Source organism: Spermophilus citellus, assembly GCF_964194105.1.
Source record: "Spermophilus citellus genome assembly, chromosome: 11".
NCBI lineage: Eukaryota > Metazoa > Chordata > Mammalia > Rodentia > Sciuridae > Spermophilus > Spermophilus citellus.
In genome coordinates, this window is record NC_138192.1 from 113,127,105 (window position 1) to 113,149,448 (window position 22,344).

General features: G+C 32.4%; 1 protein-coding gene across 9 annotated transcripts in view; it reads right to left on the bottom strand.

Moving 5' to 3' along the window:
* IKZF2 (IKAROS family zinc finger 2) overlaps positions 1 to 22,344 on the bottom strand; it is a 148,062-nt gene that overhangs the window by 46,594 nt on the left and 79,124 nt on the right. For 8 of the 9 annotated variants that reach the window (XM_081261315.1, XM_081261310.1, XM_081261311.1 and 5 more), the window contains 2 exons: positions 7,590 to 7,856; positions 1,537 to 1,704 (listed from right to left, as the gene is read on the bottom strand). In XM_081261315.1, the coding sequence (XP_081117441.1) occupies positions 1,537 to 1,704; positions 7,590 to 7,856 (435 nt within the window). The remainder of the gene's footprint in view (positions 1 to 1,536; positions 1,705 to 7,589; positions 7,857 to 22,344) is intronic. The other variant, XM_081261317.1, reaches the window with a different exon arrangement.

The following is a 22,344-nucleotide window of genomic DNA, read 5'->3' on the forward strand; positions in this document are numbered from 1 at the left end:
CTAGGGGTGTGGCCTAGGGACTATGTCTCTTCCCCGCCTCTCTCTCTGCTTCCTGTCTATCATGAACTGAATAGCATTCTTCTGGTATATCTTTCTGCTATGATGTTCTATCTCACCTTGGCCCTGAGCAGTGGAGTCAGCCAACTATGGCCTGAGACCTCTGTAACTGTGAGCCAAAATAAACTTTTCCTCCTCTAATGTGGTCTTCTTTTGTATTGTGGTCATAGCAAAGAAAAGCTGACTAACATATATGATGGTCTATATTAACTCCTTCTTGAGGGCATTCACTGAAGAGGGCTTTAGTAATCAGGACCAAGTAACTTATATGGATGTCAGTCCAACTGTTATCTTACCACCCTAGTCCTTGCTTAATGGGCCCATGCACAAAGCGATAATGGGAGAAGGTATAGAAACTATGCATGGATTCATGTACACAGATTTTCCCCTCTCAATAACTGATTAAACTAGTATCAATGCTGACCTCACAATTTTCAAATTTCTGGCTTGAGGGTATTATATATTAATTTTCCACCTTTAACTTCTTAGTTAGGGCAATTCATACTAAAAGTCAAATGAGATTCAGGGAATTTAGAATATAGCTGATAATTTACTAGATCTTTATCTAGAACTACTCAGATATACTGGAAATATAAAGAAAAATAATAAAAGCATTAACTTAAAATTCTCACACTCTAATACAACCTGTCATTATAGATGAAAATATCATTTTTCTCATATACATAGTAAAATTAAAATTTAGCATGTCATTATAGACAGAAAAAGCATATAAAACTGGCTTGAGAGTATTATATATTAATTTTCCACCTTTAACTTCTTATTTAGGGCAATTCATACTAAAAGTCAAATGAGATTCATTCAGATTTCCAATAATTCTTTCTCCTTTATGTACTTACATTCAGGCATTTTTAAAAATAATCAAACATTCTAGATTTTTAAATCATTTATAAAAAGAGAAAAGTTTCAGATAGAGTCCAATGACTATAGTTTGGAAGTTAAAGAAACAAGAAAATGAAATATTACTCTAACGGCCAATTTTCTAATGAGTATAATGTTTTCCAATTCAAAAATAACAATATGTGATTATTTTCTACAGAGGTCCCAGCCTAGCACTGTATCAGTCAAAAAATCCCACAGCTTTCACCTCCTGTACAGGAACTTCAGAATGTAGTTATTAATTTACTAGATCTTTAATTATCTGAGACTACCCATAATTTCTGCATTAATAATTATAAAATTATAAATCAGAAAAATGTCAACTATTTATAATTGCAATATTCTGAAATTAAGAAACTCAGTTGATGGTACTCCTTTCTGCTAAGTCTGTAAGCCCAAAGAAGAAGGGCCACATATGCATCCTGCAAGTTATTAGTTATTTAATGTACACAAACAGATATACTGTTTGGATGGACTGTTCCTAGCTACACACCAAAGCTGAACATTACTCAGGATTATTCTGTAATACACTCTTGAAATTTTGTATTTTAGCATTCTTCTCAAACACTTGGAGACACTTACCAGAGTGGGTCCTGAGGTGTCCTGTGAGGGCGTCCCTTCTTCTACAAGCGTAGCTACAGAAAGGACATTTGAACGGCTTCTCTCCAGAGTGTAACTTTATGTGTCTCAGAAGGTTGCCCTTCTGAGTAAAAGAAGCTCCACACTGGTTACAGTGGAAGGGACGTTCACCTGAAGAAAGAAGAAGTCAGAAAAATCAAGTAAGTAATGTGCAAGTAATAGCCAATTCTCTCTAATCATGATACTCTTAAGCCTTCTAAATACGTATTTTCTAGGATTTGCTTTGAACATAACAAAGTCTCGGGCTTTGGGTCAAGTGGTCATTTCCCCTCTTCATATAAATCTGACTAGATTCCTGTTATTGACTTCAAAAGAGTAACAATAACAGTATTTACCAACAGTTGAACAACTAGGTGCCATCACTTTACTGCCCTAGTGGTTGCTTTACATATAGTATTTCAATCCTCACAATGACATTTATAATTAGGTATTATTAATTTCAGTTCATAAATGAAGAAATTGAGATGCATGAATCAAAGTATATGATTATAGTTATAGAGCTAATAAGAATACATGCTGAGAACCAAACCTGGTCAGTTTGGATACAAAACCTAATTCTCTTTATTTTACCATGCTCTCTTTAAAATTCACAGAAATTATGGGTTGGAAAGTACTGTGAGTCTCACACCCTCTTTCAGCTAATAGGGAGATGGAGGCCATAATGAATGAACCAAATTACAAAGTTCATTACCACAGAATCAAGTCTCTTGATTCTGCTGGTCAGTAACAGTAAAACCATTCAATTTCCTGGCATCTCAGAGAAAATCCAAAAATATGAAAATTATTCATCCAGACCTTTCTTGTGTATTCTCTTTATTTTATGAAAATCCTATGTTTGACAGGTATCTTCTTTCACTTTTTCTGTCATTGATATTGCTATAAAATTGTTTAAACCTGAATTATTAGTTTACTCTCTTGCCACCAAATGGCTGTCACCAGTGTCATCAAATATAAAAACATTAAGGTAATGGAGCAGTGAAATTGGCAAGTAGGATCAAACTAACACTATAAAATTACAAAGAAAATACTATAATTTTAAGATTGCCTATCTCTAAAGATAGATAAGAAATAAATTATAAATTAATACCTAAGTAAATAAGTAAAAAGTAAAAAGGGATCATTCTAAAGCTCAAAGCTTTGAAAAAAATTAAAAACAGTTCCTTTTGGTTGAAATGAACCATTTCTGTACTTGAGATTAGATGATTATAATTTCAGCAGTTAAAAAAATCCATTTAATGGTGTGTTTCATATATCTTTAGCTGAAATATCTGTAATAATAGTTGTGTCAGGTGGCTAACACCTGTAATACCAGCTACTCCAGAGGCTGAGGCAGGAGGATCACACATTCAAGGACAACCTGGGCAACTGTATCAAGATTTTAAAAAATGGACTGGGAATGTAACTCAGTGGTAGAGTACCTTGCCTAGCATATACAAGCCCTGGGTTTAATTCCTAGTACAGTGCAAATACACACAAAAAGGCAAAAATAATAGTGAGTCATAAAACCTCAAGATATATTTTTGGTCCTTGGGCATATATTAATAAATTCAGGGATTTTTTTAATTAAAGAAAACTAGGACACATGAAGAAGATTTGGAAGCAGCCACTGCAAATTCTATCACTGAGTTTTGTTAAAAAGAATAAATAAATTTTTAAGGCATATCTTATAATCTATTGTACTTATAATAGAAAATAATGAGGTATGTGTGTGGTGGGATTAAAGTTTTCTCTTTAAAAATTAGGAGCCCTTAGAGCTAAGTTTCAAAAATTTCATGTTAAAATTATCCTAAATTTTATATTATTTAACTAGCTTAGTTGGTAAAATCTAAAACCTCTCATATGGAGTCTTATGAAATAGTCAAAGTTTTAAAATCTCATTTTTTTGCAGATTTTTTATTTATATACACATAATACAACTTAACTTGATTCTTTTATTATTTTTCCTCCAATGAAATAATGGATCACACCCTTTAAAAACCATAATTATCTACTCCCCACCTCTGCCACAGAATTCATAAAAAAGGACAGACTGAGGTACTGTTCTCACAAATTAACTTTTTGAAAAAAGAAGAAAAATTATACTTTTCACTTCAAATGTTTGATGTTACTTTTGGAATCTATCTACATAAGATTTCCTAAGCAAGTAGCAAATTAGTATGCAATAACTTTGAAAATTAATTAAATTAGTAGAAAAAAAATTGAAATCATGTTTGCCTTTGGAAAATACTTCATCAGTAACATGTTGAATTAGATTTTCCCTAAACCACCTATATTCTTTGAATTAAAATATTTAAAAGTCCTTAATTTAGTTAATTCACTATTCAAAGTAATGCTACTCTAAAAAAGAAACAACAATTTAACAACAGGATAACCCTTTTTTTAAAGAATTTTTAAATTCACCTAATTTTTATGAGACAAACAACAGGGAAATTTAGTTTTTACATTTACATATACTCCAGATGTCTTTGAAATTTTTAAAACTACAAAATTACTACTTCTGAATTCATATTATCACTCTCAAAGAGGGTAGGAGAAACGTAAGCAGGTCTGGATACTTCTTAGAATACTGCCATGTCGTTAAGCTGTGGAGGCCTCTGGTAAGTTCCATGCTTGCGCTTGCAAGATATAAAGAAAAAAGTTCCACGAAAATAACCAGTCAGGCTCTTTTTTTTTTTTAACAGAAGACGGATAGTAATGTACCAAAGTTGTACACTGTTTGAATCTACCAAAGTTGTAATGTGTCAACCAGAAAAGGCTTTGAGAAAAACTGATTTCAATTATGAATAAGTCTTGATTGAGCTTTTTACTTTTGGATATCAATCATAGGGCTTTTCTCATTTTAAGGTGAAATCTACTTAAAAACATTTAATGTCTTAATTATATGAAAAACACCAATTTACTTTCAATTTTCAGTTATTCACTGAAATATGTAAATACAAATAAAAGAATGAGTTTGTAATTTTATTATGGAATAAATTATATTTTAATAGTTTATATGCTTTCATAAATATATATTGTAAAATTATTGTTTATATATTTAATCGAAATACAAGTATAATACAAATACATCAATTTGCTTTGGCAAATCAAAGACAGGATATTCTTGTGTTGGATAGAACCACCACTTACAAATATTTGCAATCCTAAGCACCTTTTGAGAAGGTTTTAGAGCAAGAAAATGGCTCCATGGTACTACAATGTATAAAATTGAGTGCTGAAAACTTAGTTACAATGATGGGAGTACACTAATCCAAAAGTGGAATCTTCTACATAATATTCTATAAAATATAGATCTTCTATATAATATTCTCACTAATTCACACTCATGGCATGAATTGATTTACTACCACTACTTGTTTTTTTCTTTCTATACTCCCAGTGAAGAGTGCCTGGAGTATCCGATGACAATATTACCTGATTAGGTACTAAAGCAGCAATGCCAAAAAAATTAAACCAAGTCATTAATAAAATAATGGAATTGGCACTTTAGTAGAATATGAAAGAGAAAGAAGAAGAAGTGAAGTAGATCTGATACTCCATGTCACTGTAATAAATTGTAAATTTGGACACCTTCTTTCACTGTTGGTTTTATATTCGATATTCTATGACCTAAAAGACACTCAAAAATCTGTTTTCCAGCAGTTTTTTATAGGGGTTTAAGACAATGCCTGTTACATTAATTACAAATAATTGTTAAGAGTGGGAAGTTCTAAAATTAAGACACTAGTTCAAAATATTACAGAGAAAACAAGGTTAATGACTAGATTCTCATTCGATCTTTCTTAATTTAGTTTAAATTAAAGAAACACAAATAGATCTTCTGTCTTTAAACAGTACTAAAATGGAACTGAAATGTCATGACCCACTCATAGAAGTAAACTGGGTCATTAGAAACATGTATTAAAAGAGCTAATTTAAGATATCACATCCAAACTCTTCCATGAATGGCTAACATTAACAATCTCCCAGCTCTGAAGAAAGAATAATAATTTGCACAATACTCCAATGTGCATTTATTAATAAAAATGTTCATAGTGTTGCAAGTGTACTTTGGTTTTGTAGTCCATTCTCCTTGCCTTTATCAGGTAAAGGAGTCTCATATTCCTAGAACCTGTGGAAATCTGAGTAACTATAAACATGTTTCATACCAATTAGACCATTTCAGTGTTAAAATGATCTGACCTGACTTCACTACAGGAGTAAATAGCAAACGGATAGTAGAGTAGGTATGCAATGATTGCTATTTTAAAAACTCATGAATATCTCTACAAATACAGTGAAAATGATATAAATTTCCAAGAAAGTGTATTGTGGTTCTTTGAATTTTCTTAATGAAGAACACACAGTGTTTATTAAAAATGTCACAAATATTATTTTTAGTATACACTTCAGCCTTAAAATTAATACTATATACAATTCAACTACCATGTCATTAGACTGATTTGTAGTTTGTATAATACTGGATAGGAGAAATTATACATTTGAATGAGTTGAGTGTTATCTTCTTCCATATACTCACTCTGATGCCATGAATATATTATAACTTTGTGGAATTCATTTTATGTGGCTACAGTTAGAATAACTATATAAGAACTGACAAAAATTAGGTTCATTATTTTATAATCTTTTCCATTTTTTCTTATCAAATTGATACCAAGTTTGATCTCTTAACTTTTCCTAAGATAATTTACAGCATGTTGCTGTTTAAAAAGCAAATTGAAAACAAAGCAAAAATGTAACTGATTTTCATTATGATAATACTGGTTTTAATGTATGATTTTTTCACTGTAATTTAAAAAATCTGCCTTAGTTTATAGTCACACTTCATTATCAATTATTGGTATATTAATATACCAAGTACACTGTACAAACAAAACTAGTCTGAGAATTTGGGAAACTTTGGTTCTAAGCTCAGCAATGCCCTTACCTACCTAAGGCATAATGAACAAATCATTTTACTATTCTTCATGTGTGAGATGAGAGGTTTATTAAAAACACTTGATGTAACTTACATATCTCATGATTTCAGAACCCAATTATAAAATTATTTAGAAGTAATGTTTTTAAATACATTATTGTGATTCACCATTGCCACAAAGCTATCACATTTTATAACTGAGAATAGTAATTATTAGTATTCTATTGTAGAATACCAGTTTGCATTATAGTGAAAGCTATATTACCTTCAAACCAATTTTTCTATAAACTTGAAACTTCCTATTTACCCCAGTCTCATTCCTGTTTTTTGTGTGACTGTTCTAAATTTTGGCAAAGAATTTGAAGAGACTGAAATAAGGCCTTCTCATTTGGTTGGTTCATGAAGGATTTTACATCTTTAAAGTGTATATTAAATTAATCTGAGAGCTTTTTCTTTTTAACCCAATTCCATGATTATACATTTCTACTCCATACTGCCACCCTTTGTCATATCTGAATCTACATATCTCCTTTAGGAGTTATAGCCAATATTCATAGGAAAATGGTAACATTCCTGAACTAGGTAAAGTAACTGCTTACTACAGAGACCTGTGGTAGGCAAAGACTGATGGAAAATCATATTTAAAGGAGTTAAGCAGATAAAGTGAAAACAATTCACCCCTTTATAAATGTATGAGTGCCATTTTGTAGTATAAACTTTTGGCTAGCAAACTATATTACCTGCCCATGGGTATGGTAAAATATGTATAGAAATACAAAAAGATTGAATTACACAATGAAATTCTCCTATACCTTTTGAACCCTTATCATATTATTGCTATATTAAGAACTGTGGAAACTGAATCCCAAACTTCTTTTCTGATATGCTATTCAGATTTGAAGGCTGGAAGTCAAGACCCAGGCTACTCTCTGCTTTTCAGCAATCCAATACTAGCAGAATTCTGAAAATGTAGTTTCACCATTGCCACCCCTGAATAAAAAGGAAAGAGAATAGATGTCAGGTAATATCAACATCAGATGTCACAGGCAGTCATCAGATTATTCTTTCAGCTGCTTACCAGTGTGACTCCTTTTATGTACCATAAGCACATTGGGCCCAATGCAAACCATGCCACAGACGTCACATTTCAGTTTACCATTCGGAAGCCGGATTCCTCCCTCGCCTTGAAGCTCCTGGACTTTCCTGTTGTCAGCCACCTCATTGCTCTCAATTAGGGGTTCTTCTAGGCTGCTCCCCTCATCATGGCCCCTGATCTCATCTTCACGGCTCAGGGGTTTCCTGTCACATTCTTCATCACTCTGCATTTCTAGCTTTACTGAATTTGCTGCAAATTAAAAAGAAGAAATTTTAAATAATGCTATGTGCTTTCAGCAGTCTCCTTTCTACCCATTGTCATTCTATTAAGTGGATGCACATGATATATTAAACAGTATACTACCTATCAACAAAGACCATGTTGTTGCATATTATGCTCTATGGTATTTTAATGAAACTGTGTCATAAAAGCAAAGCTGGCTCAGCAAAGCTTTAGATAAAGAGACTGTCCTTTATTTTTGCCCACATTCATTTAACCCAAATATTTACATATTAAGCAAGTTATTACATAATTCTAGCATTGGCTTTTGAGTTTGTCACTAAAGCTACTCAGAGTGAGATGTATGTATGGAAGACACAAGATTAAATATTGCCAAATTCACTGAGCCATGCCTCCTTTTAATTTAACAATCATCATATTCATATTTTCTACTTCACATCTGAAAACTTGTATAAACCCGCTTCTGAACAGGGCAAGAGAAACAACTCAAGATCTTAATCCAGCAAATGTCTTTCACATATGCAGGCAAATGTTCTAAAATCAAACTAAACACCAATATTCAGTTAAGAGCTGTGTAAATGCAGGTAAGGTTAAGTGCACAGACCTCATATGCTCTGAAATTACTTTGTCATTATTTCTTCTATGAAAAAAGTTCTCTATGGAACATACCAGCCTGGAAATAAGCTATTCTATCTCTAATGTATGCACACACAAAAAACAACAAGTGAGAGGAATGGCATAACACACGTGTATACACTTGCGACTGCTAAGAAATTCAATGCCCTCTGTTTGCTGTTTTTGGATCATCCCACAGAAAAGTTGGAATTCTATTGGCACAGCCCTCATTCTGGACTGCTGACAGAGTCTTTTCAAAAAGCAGAAGCAATTTATATTAGATTTTTTTAATCCAGTGATCTTGAAAATTTCTTAAGAAATCACATCAAAGTTACTAAATGAAACAACTTTTCTGGTACTACTTTAACAGAGGAAATATTTTCATAAAAAGTAAGGAAGTTCTTTTTACTGGGTGTTTTCTTGGAGAACCCGCATTGTTTATTTATCATATTTGTCACTACTCATTGGGACAGGGAGTGTGATCAACAGGGCTCTTTCCCTGCTCTCTTTAGAGCACCCCTATTAACTAGTAGCATGGCACAAAGACACTAGCAGAATAATTTTGAATTAATTGATTTAATTAAAGTTAATTACTTAACTTCAGAATCTTAGTCTTTCATTTCAAAGAGAAAATGAATTCAGATTACTAAATAAAGTTTGAAATAGTTTATATAGTAAGAGTGATGGTGATCCTTAAATTCTTAATGAACTGAAATTCTTTGTTCTCTATAAAATGGGAATAACAATGGTCTCACTTGCTATGGTTGATATGAGCGTTAAATGAGTAAATATACCAAACATGTATATCTATTATTTTTCTCTGTACATAAAGAACTGTATTAATTACATAAGATTTTTGCGCAGATTAATTAACTTTGAATCTGTAGATTACAATCTCCAAAGGGATATGCATCCTTGCTGGACTCATCTTTTTTTGGGGTCGGGGTGGGGGACGTACTGGGGATTGAACCCAGGAGTGCTTAACCACTGAGCCACATCTCTAGCCCTTTTAATATTTTATTTTGAGACAGGGTCTTGCTATATTGCTTAGTGCCTCACTAAGTTGCTGAGGCTGACTTTGAACTTGTGACCCTCCTGCTTCAGCTTCCCAAACTTATGGGATTATAAGTGTGTATCACCACACCTGGCCCTTGGCTGGGCACATCTCTAATTTAGTCAACTATGCTGAGTTTCACTTTATTTAGAAATCAATATGACATTACTGTTTTTCTAGAGTAAGTAAGGACAATATTTCATCTAATTTTATATTTTCACCATGCTTAAAAACTTTGTACTAAACAGGAGATAGTCAAGCAGAATTCACTGATTTAATTTACTAAACTGATTGTGAGTTTTACTACCTTAAACTTACTTGTTTTATATGTTTAAGGAATCCATGACATAATAAAAAAGTGAAATAATATATAGAATTAAAAATGAAAATTAAGTACTTTACTACACAAGGATAACAATTCCTCAATTCCTGTTTCAAAAAGCAGCTATGATCATAATTGTCATACTCAGAAGACTGAATTCATTTCTAAAAAATATTTTTTTAGTTGTAGATGGACACAATATATCTATTTATCTTTTTATGTGGTGCTGAGGATCCAACCCAGTGCCTCACACATGTGAGGCAAGCACTCTACTACTGAGCTACAGCTCCAGGCCTAAATCCATTTTTAGATGTAATAGAATTCATTCATCTAAACTACCATTAGAAATTTAAGATTATTTGTCTTCATTACTGACATACTTATACCTCAATTAACTATCAATGTGAAACTAGTATTTCACTAGTCTATATATTTTTTTAAGTTGAGTAAAGTTGATCTTCTTTTGTACAATTTAGTTGTTCTTTATTTTTCCCGAAAATTTTTATCGAACATTTTGGCCATTTTTCTAGGAGGTTATCAGTCTTTACTCACTGAACTTAAACATTCTTTATATACAAGATTAGTATCTCTTAACATGAAAATCCCAAATCCAAAATACTCCCAAATCCAAAACTTTTTGATCACTAGCATGATGCTACAAGTAGAAAATTCCACAACTGACCTCACGTGATAGGTCATTGTAAAAACCAGGCACACTAAAAATAAGTGGATAAAATTACTTTCAGGCTATGTGTAAAGTTATGTGTGAAACATAAATAAATTTCATGTTTAGACTTGAGATTCATTCCCCAAATAACTCATTATACATGCAGAAGTATTCGAAAATCCAGAAGATTAATATCAGGAATATTTCTGGTCTTAAACATTTTGGATAGGGATTATTGAATCTGTAGTAAGGAATTTATTCTTGTGTTTATGATATATTTTGCAAATATTTTATCTTTTTACTCATTACTCATGGGTATTTTATGGCATATAAGCTAATTTCACATGTTGAATTTTTAAAGTTTTCAATTCTGTCATTTGGGTTCCATATCTTGCTATAAGTAGGCTTTTCTACAAAAAAAAAAAAAAAAAAAAAACAACAAAAAAACAAGTATTGTTTTTCTGATAAGGAAGACTTTTCTAATCAATGAAAAATGCTATTGATTATACTATGTAGTGATGTACTTTATTTATAATTGTCATTTAAAAGACAAATTGAGAATAAATAAAAACATGACTTTATTCAGCATGACTTAATACAAACCTGTGAGCAAAGTATCCTACACATTGATTTCAGGTGATGTACTGAAATGTAGTAGCTTTACAGCAATGCCATTAGTTTTGTTTCTGAACTAGCCAGAGTTTGATAAGCTACAATTAATGAGCATAAAATTTACTTGGGTTCCATTTCAGAACTAAAGAAATAAATACATAAAAGCTTTTAAGTTTAAAACTACAGGCCTCTCAAATTTCAAAACAGCACAAAATTATGAGACTGTGACTTGACCTTATAAACATTCTCTCTTTCCCTATTGAGAACATTATAAGAATAGGAAACAGACATGTATTAAAATGTCATTTTAAAAATTAACACATATAAAAAATACAGTTAGAATCTGCTATTCCTAGAGGAATATGCTGGATGGAACCACTGTATTTAAAATAAATGTTTTTGGTTTTTTTTGCTGGAACTTTTTTTCTGTACTTTAGGAATTATATATTTATCTAATTTATTCTATGTTTTACTTTCTATTATTAAATATTATCTTCTATGAATATATTTCCTGTCCCAATATAGTAAATCAATAAAGTACCACACATTGCAATATATATATCATAGATTATATTTTTCAAAAACTGGCAGTCGATATATAAACAAAAATCTCATAATAATTAATTTCCTTAAATATTTTTTTTTAGTTGCAGTTGGACACAGTACCTTTATTTTATTTATTTTTATGTGGTGCTGAGGATCGAACCCAGAGCCTCCCATGTGCTAGAAGAGCACTCTACCGTGGAGCCACAACCCCAACCCACATGGTAATTAATTTTTAACGCAGCTCTCTGAAATTAGGTTGAAATTCTAAGATAAAAAGCAACTAATTAAATAAATTAGTCTTTGAATCTTAACTCTCCCATGATTTACTTTTACTATTGAAGAGAACCTAATTTAAATCATTAATGTTTAAATTCAAGTGTGTAGCATATTAAGCAACCTTAAATTATAATTTATATATTAATAAAAGAGTTGTATTGTGACTATTTTTAGCTATAATACATGAAGCTATTACAGCTCTTAATCATCACACAATAATATTCACAGTACTCTAGTTTTCAAGTCTTTGAAATTAAATTTTTAATCTTCATTATATGGAATTTTGTTTACAATTTGGTAATAGGAAAATATTATCATAAATGAGTGATTTAATTCTCTTATTTATGTGGGAGAATGTATGAGCGAAATGAAATCTTGACATTAGAAATCTCAAAACAAAGAACAATTTTACAAGCTGTTCCTCTAATCTGAAATGAAGGACATAAAACTCAAGTATATCTGTGGGGATTTATACACATTAATATACACTGACAAGCAATGATGCCTTGACAAAAATAGCATTTTGTCAGAACAAATTATTAGCAATATTCAAGTTTATATATAAGAAGCTTTGAGTGTATTTCATGATAAGAAGTTCCTCGTATATTCGGAGGGTAGGGAAGCACCATAATGTAAAGATTTTAGTTAACTGATCAATTTGCTCTGTTATTCAACACTGTAGTCACCAAAAAGTAAACTTTGAAGATATCTGAATATTTTCAATGAAGAAAAGAAAGAATTTTTGTTTTCTTAAAAAGGAGATGATATTGTCTACATTTAAAAACAAAAGTCCAATTTTAAGTTGTTATTGATTAAGAAAAAGTTACTTTGTACACAGGCAATCAGTCATTGATGATAATGATGTTTCTTATACTTTCATTGTAAAAGCCCTTCTGTTTAGAACTTATAACTAGTAGTTATAGCAAATTTTTTAGTAGATTCTGAGGTTTGTGAACTTATGAAACGAAAGATTATAGTTAACAAGATAGAATTTTATGATCAAGTTTCCACATAAAAATTTGAATATATTCCAGGGTAAAACATTCTACATGTATGTTTAGAAAAACAGCATCATAATAAAAATGTGCTTATGAATATAAGCCTCCCCACTCTTCTTTATTACTTTCAAAATATTATTCATGAACATTAGAATTTAAACTTGTAGGTCCCATAAAAATACATAGTAACCTCCATTTTCAAATGATACAACAATGACAAGAGGTAAGGAAACTTATATGGGAGTGTTTTTAAATAACTTTCAGGCCAAACAATCTTTAGCTATAAATTTTCTTCAGTAACTACATTCAAAGGCTTCATAATTATCGCTTCTAGATACATAATAGCAGGCAGATGGTTAGGCTAGACTTACCTCTTATTCACTAGTGCAATATCAAATAAGGAAATAATAGAAGCACTTACACAGGTAGACAGTTATGTATCATTGAAAAATTGATACAATCCAAAAATGGAATAGGGCAAATTTACATTATTTTATGACACTCTTAAAAAATTTTCATTTCATTCAACCTGTGTTATAATGGCAATTTTATATGCCACCACTATTTAAAACAAAGTTGAAAACCTTCTGGAATGAATGAAATGAAAAATAAAGTGTACAATGTTGATACATACACTTTTGGACCTTATACTTACAGAACTCATCCTCCCAACCACTAAGAAACAAAGACAACATTGTATTCTCTTTAAAAAGCATAGACAAGAGACTGGGGTACAGTTCAGTGGTAGAGCAAGCACCTGTCTAGCATGCAGAAAGTCCTGGGTTTGATCCTAGCACTTCCCCCGATATAGAACCAGCAAATATGTATTAAATATATCTTGCTTGCCTACACTTTGCTTAAAATTTTAGGTTTAAGACTAAAAGATTTATTACTAACTTAAAAAAGAAAACTATATTAACAGTACAGTATGTATACAGAAATAGGCCATGAAAGAGTTCATGAGTAAGAGTAGTAAACATCTGAATAAGGTATACAATTTAGATACATAATAAATTTATTGAACTGAAATGTAAAGAATCTTTTTCTTAGAAATTGAAAATTTTGGGGGCTGGGGATGTGGCTCAAGCGGTAGCGCGCTCGCCTGGCATGCGTGTGGCCCGGGTTAGATCCTTAGCACCACATACAAACAAAGATGTTGTGTCTGCCGAAAACTAAAAAATAAGTATTAAAAAATTCTCTCTCTCTCTCTCTCTCTCTCTAAAAAAAAAAAAACAGAAAATTTTATTTTACTATTTTTGACAAAAACATTTTTATATGCATGATAGAAAATATTAATTTTGAATTGTCAAATACAGAGAATAAATTGTATCTGCAAAATTGTAACTGGGTTTTCAAAAATAATTCTATTCATTTTTTTGTCACCAAATTCTGGAACTATCATAGTAAACAGAACAGAAAATATAATTACTAAAATCTTTTTTAATTTATTAACTAAACTTTCTACAATTTAAAACTTATCACTTGACTCTACTAACCCACAAATTAGCCAAGTTTCCTAGCCAAGAAAACAGTACAGAGAAAATACAATTTATTTTCTCTATTTAAAAGCATAAAAAACATAGTAATCATATAGAATATAAAACAGGATTTTTATATTACTTTCTGTCAGATGAATGATTTACTTCTGTTTAGTTACCTAACCATATTTTTAAAATTTTAATTTTGAAAGGAAGCTAATATTAAGGGAGTTTAAGAAATATTTGTTTCACAGTGCCAAATAAAAGGAAGCTGAAAAACCATACTGAGCAAATTGGAAAAAGGCCTTTTAGGTGTGACATGTAAGTGGAATTTTATATGTTTGGTTTCTGTCATGTGAAAATTCAAGTGAGCACATAAGGGATTTTTTTAACCTATAAGCATCAATTTGTCCCAGTCTGTGTCAGATACATGAAATGGTCTTATACACACTAATTGAACCAATACATCTATCTAATAATCTGTTGAAGTTGTATCTGCACTAATGTTTATTAGTACAGATTAGTTCTTATTTAAACTTTAAAAACGGAAACACCAAACATGATTAAATCTGTGTTAATAGCTCAGCAGCTGTTTAAATAATGTGTTAGAAAACCAAACTGCTTTCAAAACTCTGATGTAAAGTACAGTTATTCATTAAAAATCTATCAACAGTCTAAACAAAATCAGCACAGTCAAAATTATTTTAAGGTATATGCAAATAAATTTTTATATTTTCTTCAACAAAATTTCATGTAATATCAAACCTTTGTTCCTTTTAACTGTGGATAAATAAATGAATAAATCTTGCAGCTCCCTCACAACATCCTTAAACTTGATTTTGTAAAGGGTTGGACAAGTTCAAACCCTGGTGTAGTGAAATGCACCTGAGCCACTGGTTGTAGCATGCTAAGCCTGCTCATTGCACCACCTTTTGTTTTCTCCCCATTCCTTCTCCTCATTTTCCACTAGAGCTGGGCTGGGTATTTATTATACCCACTGGAGTACCTCAGATCTAGGCAATACTAATTCTGAAATACTACTATTATTTCAAGAATAGCAGTAAAATTTAATCTGTACCTGAAGGTAGGAAACCTCTCCCTCTACCATGTAACTAGGTGAGGGACTTTAGCAACTTTATTTATCCTTATTCAGCTACTTGACCATCTAAAATATGGGGAAAAGTAACATCTGATGTCCTGAAAACAGCAGGCTAGACAGGATGATCGCTGTAGACAAAGGACCTAGGATCCTTCAACTAATAATACTAGTAATGATAATAAGAGAAAAATAACAAGTTATAGCTTTTATGATTCATATAATATGTATTCTGCCTCATTTTGCCTCAGAATGATTAAATCTCAGGTAAAGCAGCCATACGGAACACATGGAACCATGATTAAGTGACTTTGCAAAGAATAGAAAGTAAATGTCAGCTTGGTATCAAATCAAGCTGTTCCTCTCTTAGTCTACCCATCTTTCCATGAAACCATACGCTCTCCAATGAAGCAAGTAACCTGACATTAATGTCATATTTAGGACAAAAGTGAGTCATAAACAAATGGTTCTTGTCCATGAGTTGAAGAGGATACCAGGAATTTAAGTCCAAAATGGTCAGACAAAAGAAAACTAAGTTTTCATAAACTGAACTACTAAGTTAATAGTTTCTATCAAAATGGAATGTACATCACATTTTTAAAAATCTAACCACTAATTTTTAAATTTTCTTTGGCCTTAAGGCAGAAGTAGGTATAAGAAGTATACTTAATTACTGAAGAATCAATATTCAATATTTTCCCTCCTTCCTCCCTTCCATTTTTCCATCAATTGTTTTATTCCTTGTTATTCTATGACTTATCAGTGTACATAAAAACAGCAATTTGAGGACTAAGTCAACATTGTCAATTTTAATCTCTAAACCAACAGTTTACAGAGGATGGCATTTCAGGACGTCTTTTGTGGCCAGGTTTTGAGTCTTGTGTCTATTATTGGTATAAAAGTAAGTCACACCTGTGAGCAGCTCACATAGGACTTCCTTTACATTTAGAGATACCTTGAAAACAAAGTGTCCTCCATCTTTTCTTAAAAGAAAATGTAAAATTTAAAGAAAGTTAAAACATCTAACTCCTTAATGATATCCCATGATGCATGAAACCTTACATGGCATGCCCATCATCAAAACACACATCTAATTACACAGCACAATGGCACCACTGTAGCCCAAGGATGAAGTCTCTGTTTTTTTGGCAGACAACTAGTTCATGAGAATTATACAATGTGGTGAAAATAAGCCTAGTTTAAATAGAAATACCACAGGCAAACAACAGCCTATTCCTTTCTCCAGCCTGTAAATGAATGTATGACTTCATTTGCCGAGTCTTCAAGATTCATTATCAGTCACACTTATATAACTCCATTTTTTCACCTCTGTTTTTGCATGTTCTTGAGCCCCCGATGAACTCTCATCTGGAGCAATGTCAACAGTCTTCTAACTGTTCTGTCTTTTGCCATACTCTACCCTCCCAATTCATTCAGTTGTTAGATTCATGTTCTTAAAGCAGAGCTCACATTAGTAGTCTTGACAGCTTCAATGACTACCCACTGCCTACAAATTACATACTGCTATATTACACCAACAAATATTGATGTGTGACTTCAGGATGTCCACAGTGTTGTCCCATCATATCCCTTAGTCATATGTCTTCATAGTCCTTCAGTTATTCATCTTTTCCAGTCAAACTGTTTTTCTTACTTTTCTCGGAAAACATCCTACATGTCTTTATTTTTTCCTTGTTCCAATTATTATTTTCTGAAATTCTTCCTGTATCTCTAGAAAAATAAACATGCCATTCAAGGTTTTCTTCTCTGCTACCCTATTCATGAATATTTTCAGACCTCAAACTTTTTTCCTTGAAACTTACATTACCTTACATTACAGTGATTTCAATTGTGTATGTACCTCAGCTCCATACCGCCTATAAAATAAGGTCCTTGAAAGTCAATATGGTCTTTATTCAGTCATAAAACCATCCTATTGTTGCATACATTTACATATACCAGTATACATTTGTTGAACTATTGCTGCTGATCGACATATTAGACATCTCTTTGTAAGTCACTGAGACCTTGCATCAATTAGTTGTTGATAAATATAACAATGTAGAGTTATATTTTAAACACAAAACATCAACATTATGTTAATTAAAGGACAACTGTATGACAGGAAACACTTTATGCACTATGCACATTGACTGATTTAATAATGACGGTCCACTCTGAAGTATGTAATTTTATCTTCATTTTACAGATGAGCAAACTGAAGCTCAGAATGGATGAAGTAACATGTCCAAGTGACACAACTATTCAGAGTCAGCTGAGACTAAAACCAGAACTGGTGATCAAATCTTACTACGTCCCCTGTCATCAAAAGCAAAGCAGCTACTAGCTATCGATAAAGAAAAAGAAGTCACTATGTTAAAGAATGATAACTTTGCATCAATTCATACCATCTATACCCCATGTCTAATGCAGGTGTACTGAGTTTGGCAGTTTGGGTAAAGAGAAATGTGTCTAAGAGCCTGTTTTGGAAGTAGACCAGCTTATACTGCCAAATTTTCTGAGCGTGGATTTTATTTCATATAAGAGCAATTGACTTTGAATTGGTGTTTGGCAACCATCTGCTTAACATAACTGTGGGAGGCTTGTGAAGCAAACTGCATTGTGAAATTATCTATTTAGTAAGGGGACTACACAGTTCTTAAACCAATTTTTGTGAGAAGTAAAATCATTACTATTAAATATAGCCAAGTGGCATGTTCCCGAAAGGAACCACAACACAAGATTGCCAGAGGTCACTAAGGACACTTAAACCAGGTCAGAAGGCAGCACTGCACACTAAAGAGAAAGAGATAAGGAATAGAGCAGGGTTTCGATTACGGGGTAACAGCGACAGAAGGAGGATCCACAGCCCCGTGACTTACTTCAGCAGCTCTGTTAGCTCTCTGAAGTCAACGGACAGGGGAACTCAACAGCTCTTTGTACTCTGGATTCAAATATCCACAAGTCATGCATACTGAGATCAAGCCCACAGAGGTTCTTTTCCTAGTGCTCTTCCATAAACACTTCTCTAGTAGAGAATAATATAAAGAATCCACACTTGGCCCTGAGATGCAGAATTGGTCAATTAGAAAAGTCAAAAAATAAAATACACCAAGTAGTGACAAAGAGAAAGCTTGTAGAGATTAAGGGAGACTAATTTGAACAATTGCCAAGTAAATTTTAACAGATGTGTGCCAGATAGCTGTATTCCATAACATAGCAACAGTGCTTTTTTTCCCCTAACAATAACCATATATAGTTTCCTGTCCTTAAAGAATGAACACTTTATGTAGGCATACAGAACATACATAATAGAAGATAAAAAATAGTTACAAAGCAAGATATGAGATACTAGGTAATAATGGAAATGATGGATTAGAATACCTGTGTTTAAACTCTTAACATGTGAATCTTAAGTCACTTGATATCTCCCATTTGCTACTGTAAAAGTGAGGATAATATTATCTATGTAAAAAAGTATAAGACTTAGCAACTGTACAGTCAATTAAAGAAGCAATTCAGTCCTGTGGCTAGGAACATGGGATCTACATCCAATTCCCAGGGTTTGAAGCCAGGTTTTGTCACCTTAGTAGTCACAGGACCTTAGGAAACCTGTCTCAATTTTTCTCATTTATAAAATCAAGATAATAAGTTCTGAGTATTAAATATACTTGATATATAACAGAGTTAATTTGCTTCCTATTGAAAGATCAATATGAAGCTATTTCGTAAGTGTAAAATATCAAACAAACCTAATCCTTCTGCTATAGGGAAGTACAGGGAACAGAAGGCTTCCTGAAAGAAGTGGCATTTAAGATATTAATTCCAGATTTGTGTATAATAGAGTTCATATGTAATAAGCCAACAGCTAACATTATACCTAATGGGGGAAAATCTGAAAGGTTCTTCTCTAACATCTAGAGCTAGACAACGTTGCTATCTTTCACCACTTTTAGTCAACATAATATGGAAGTGCCAGCCAAAGCAAACAGGCAAGAGAAGGAAAGGACTCCAAATTTAGAAAAGAGAAAGTCAAATTGTCACTGCTGGTAGTGATGATCTTATGTGGAGAAAACTCAGGGACTTCATCAAAAGAACTGCTAGAACTAATAAATGAATTCAGTGAGTATTCAGGATACAAAATCAACATACAAAAATCAATGGCATTGCTATACAACAAAAGCCAATTATTGGAAATGGAATTCAAGAAAGCAATCCTACTCACAATAGCTGTAAAAATGCTTAGGAATAAATTTAAACAAAGAGGTAAAAGATTTTCACAATGAAAACTATAAAACACAGATGAAAGAAACTGAAGAGGATGTACAAAAAGTGGAAAGATATCCTGTTTCAGGGTTTAAAAGAATCAATATTGTTAAAATGTTCATACTACCCAAAGTGATCTTCAGGTTCAATGCAACCTGTAGGCATTCTTCAAAAGACTAGAAAAAAATATGATCCTAAAATTTGGGAACTACTAAAAACACCCTGAATTATCAAAGCCATCTTGAGCAAAAAAAGAAAGCAGGATGCATTACACTGCCTGACTTCAGAATATACTACAAAGCTGTAGAATGTAAAACAGCATGGTACCCTATAAAAAAAGAGATACATAGACCAATGAAACATAATGAGAACCTAGAAGTAAAACATAAAGGGGGCCTACAAATCCAGTCAACTGATTTTCAACAAAAGTCCAAAGAACACACAGTGGGAAAAGAACAGTCGTTTATAAATGGTGCTAGGAAAACAGGATATCCACATGTGGAACAACAAAACTAGGCTCCTATCTCTCATCTGTTACAAAAGTAAACTCTAAATGGATTAAAGAATTAATTGTAAGATCTGAAACTATGAGATTATTAGAAGAAAACATAAGGGAAGACCAGGAGTGGTAGTACAAGCCTGTAATTCCAGCAATTTGGGAGGCTGAGTCAGGAGGGTAGCAAGTTCAAGGTCAGCCTCAGCAAGGCCCTAAGCACCTTACCAAGGCCCTGTCTCAAATGAAAAATAAAATAAAATAAAAGGCCTGGAATGTAGCTCCGTGGTAAAGCACCCTTGGGTTCAATCCCCAGTACCAAGCAAAGCAAAACACAAAACATAAGGGAAGTACTTCAGGACACTGGAATAGGCAAGGACTTTCTGGGCAAGATCCCGAGCACAGCAAACAAAAACAAAAAAAAAAATAGTTGAATAGAAGTATCAAACTAAAGATCTGTTACACAGCAAAGTAAACAAGCAACAAAGTGAACAGACAATCTATAGAATGGGAGAAAATATTTACAAACTACGTATCTGATAAGGGGTTAATATTCAGAACATATAAGAAATTCAAAGAACTCAATAGCAAAGGAAAAATAACCCAATTTAAAAATGGACAATAGACCTAAAAGAGACATTTATCAAAGTATTCAAATGGCCAACTTGTGTGTTAAAAAAAATGCTCAATGTGACTAACCTTCACAGAAGTGCAAATCAAAACCATGAGTTATCACCTCATTCCAGAAAGAATAGCTTTTACCAAAGCAGAACAGGGAGTGGTTGATCAATGGGTACTAAGTTATGATTAGAAAGGAGTAAGAAGTTCTGGCATGCTGTTGCACAGGCGGGTGACTATAGATAATGATAATATACTATATATTTCAAAAAGAAAGGATTTTGAATGTTTTCACCAAGAAAAAAAGGCAATTGGTATATTTACCTTAGTTTGAACATTATATGGTGTATACGTATATCAAAACATCAGATAGTTGCCCATAAATACATATCATCTTCATGTTTTCATTTATCAGTGGAAAAAGTTTTAAAGATTATAATAAAAGTTGAATAATATTTACATAAAGGTAGAAGCTAGATGACACTTTAGGCAGGAATCAAGCATGAAAAGGGGAAGAGTGTGAATATACACTGGATTTGAATGATGCTCTTTTTTGGAATACATATGCACAATGGGTAACAAATACATAGAAGACATGCTGAAGTCAAAGTAGATTTAAAATACAGTAAAAGAGAATTAATGCTGGAATGTCAGTAAATTCAAAAGAAAAGTAGTATCGGCTTATGAGAAGGCTTATATTTCAACCATCTGAATCTGAAGGAAGGAACTGCTTAAAAATCATTCACTCAAAATTATTCATGGAGTACACACTCTGTATCAGACACAGTGATACAGCAGTGAACAAGACAGACATGGTCCCTGCTGTGGCACTGGTAAAATGTGTGTATATAGATAAATATGTAGAGCATTTTTTCCCTTTTACAAGGGCAACTATGCACTACAATATGGTAAGAATATGACTCAGAACAGGACCCCACACCACACCAGAATATGCAACAACTATGAAGTCTCAGTGCAAAATGTAGGTCATAAATAATCAAGAAATGTTTTCATAAGGTCACTAATTCAAAAAGATAACATGTTTTAAATTGTAGTCACTTTAAGCATACCATCCTTCTCTTTGTGAATTGAAGTTTTGATTATTCAATGTGTTGTCTGTCTGCAGTTCTAAATCACCCCTTAACCTGCTTTCTAAAGCTCATAACTAAAGTAGATGAAACATTAAAGTGATGACAGTTCTATGAATCAGAGAAAGCAAAGTAGACCTGATAGAGTTAAAGCATATATAAATGGCTTTTTTAAGCTTGGAAAGGTAAAATAATACATTTTTCAGATATGAAGAGTACCTTATCAATTTAAAATAAACCCCTCTTAAAATGCTTGATGCTTTTTGTTCAGACAATAAGGACACGAAAAATTATATAAACTGGGTTTGATTATTTCTTCTATTTACTTGTGATGTAATGCTGAGGCTCTCATCTGTCACCTAAAATTG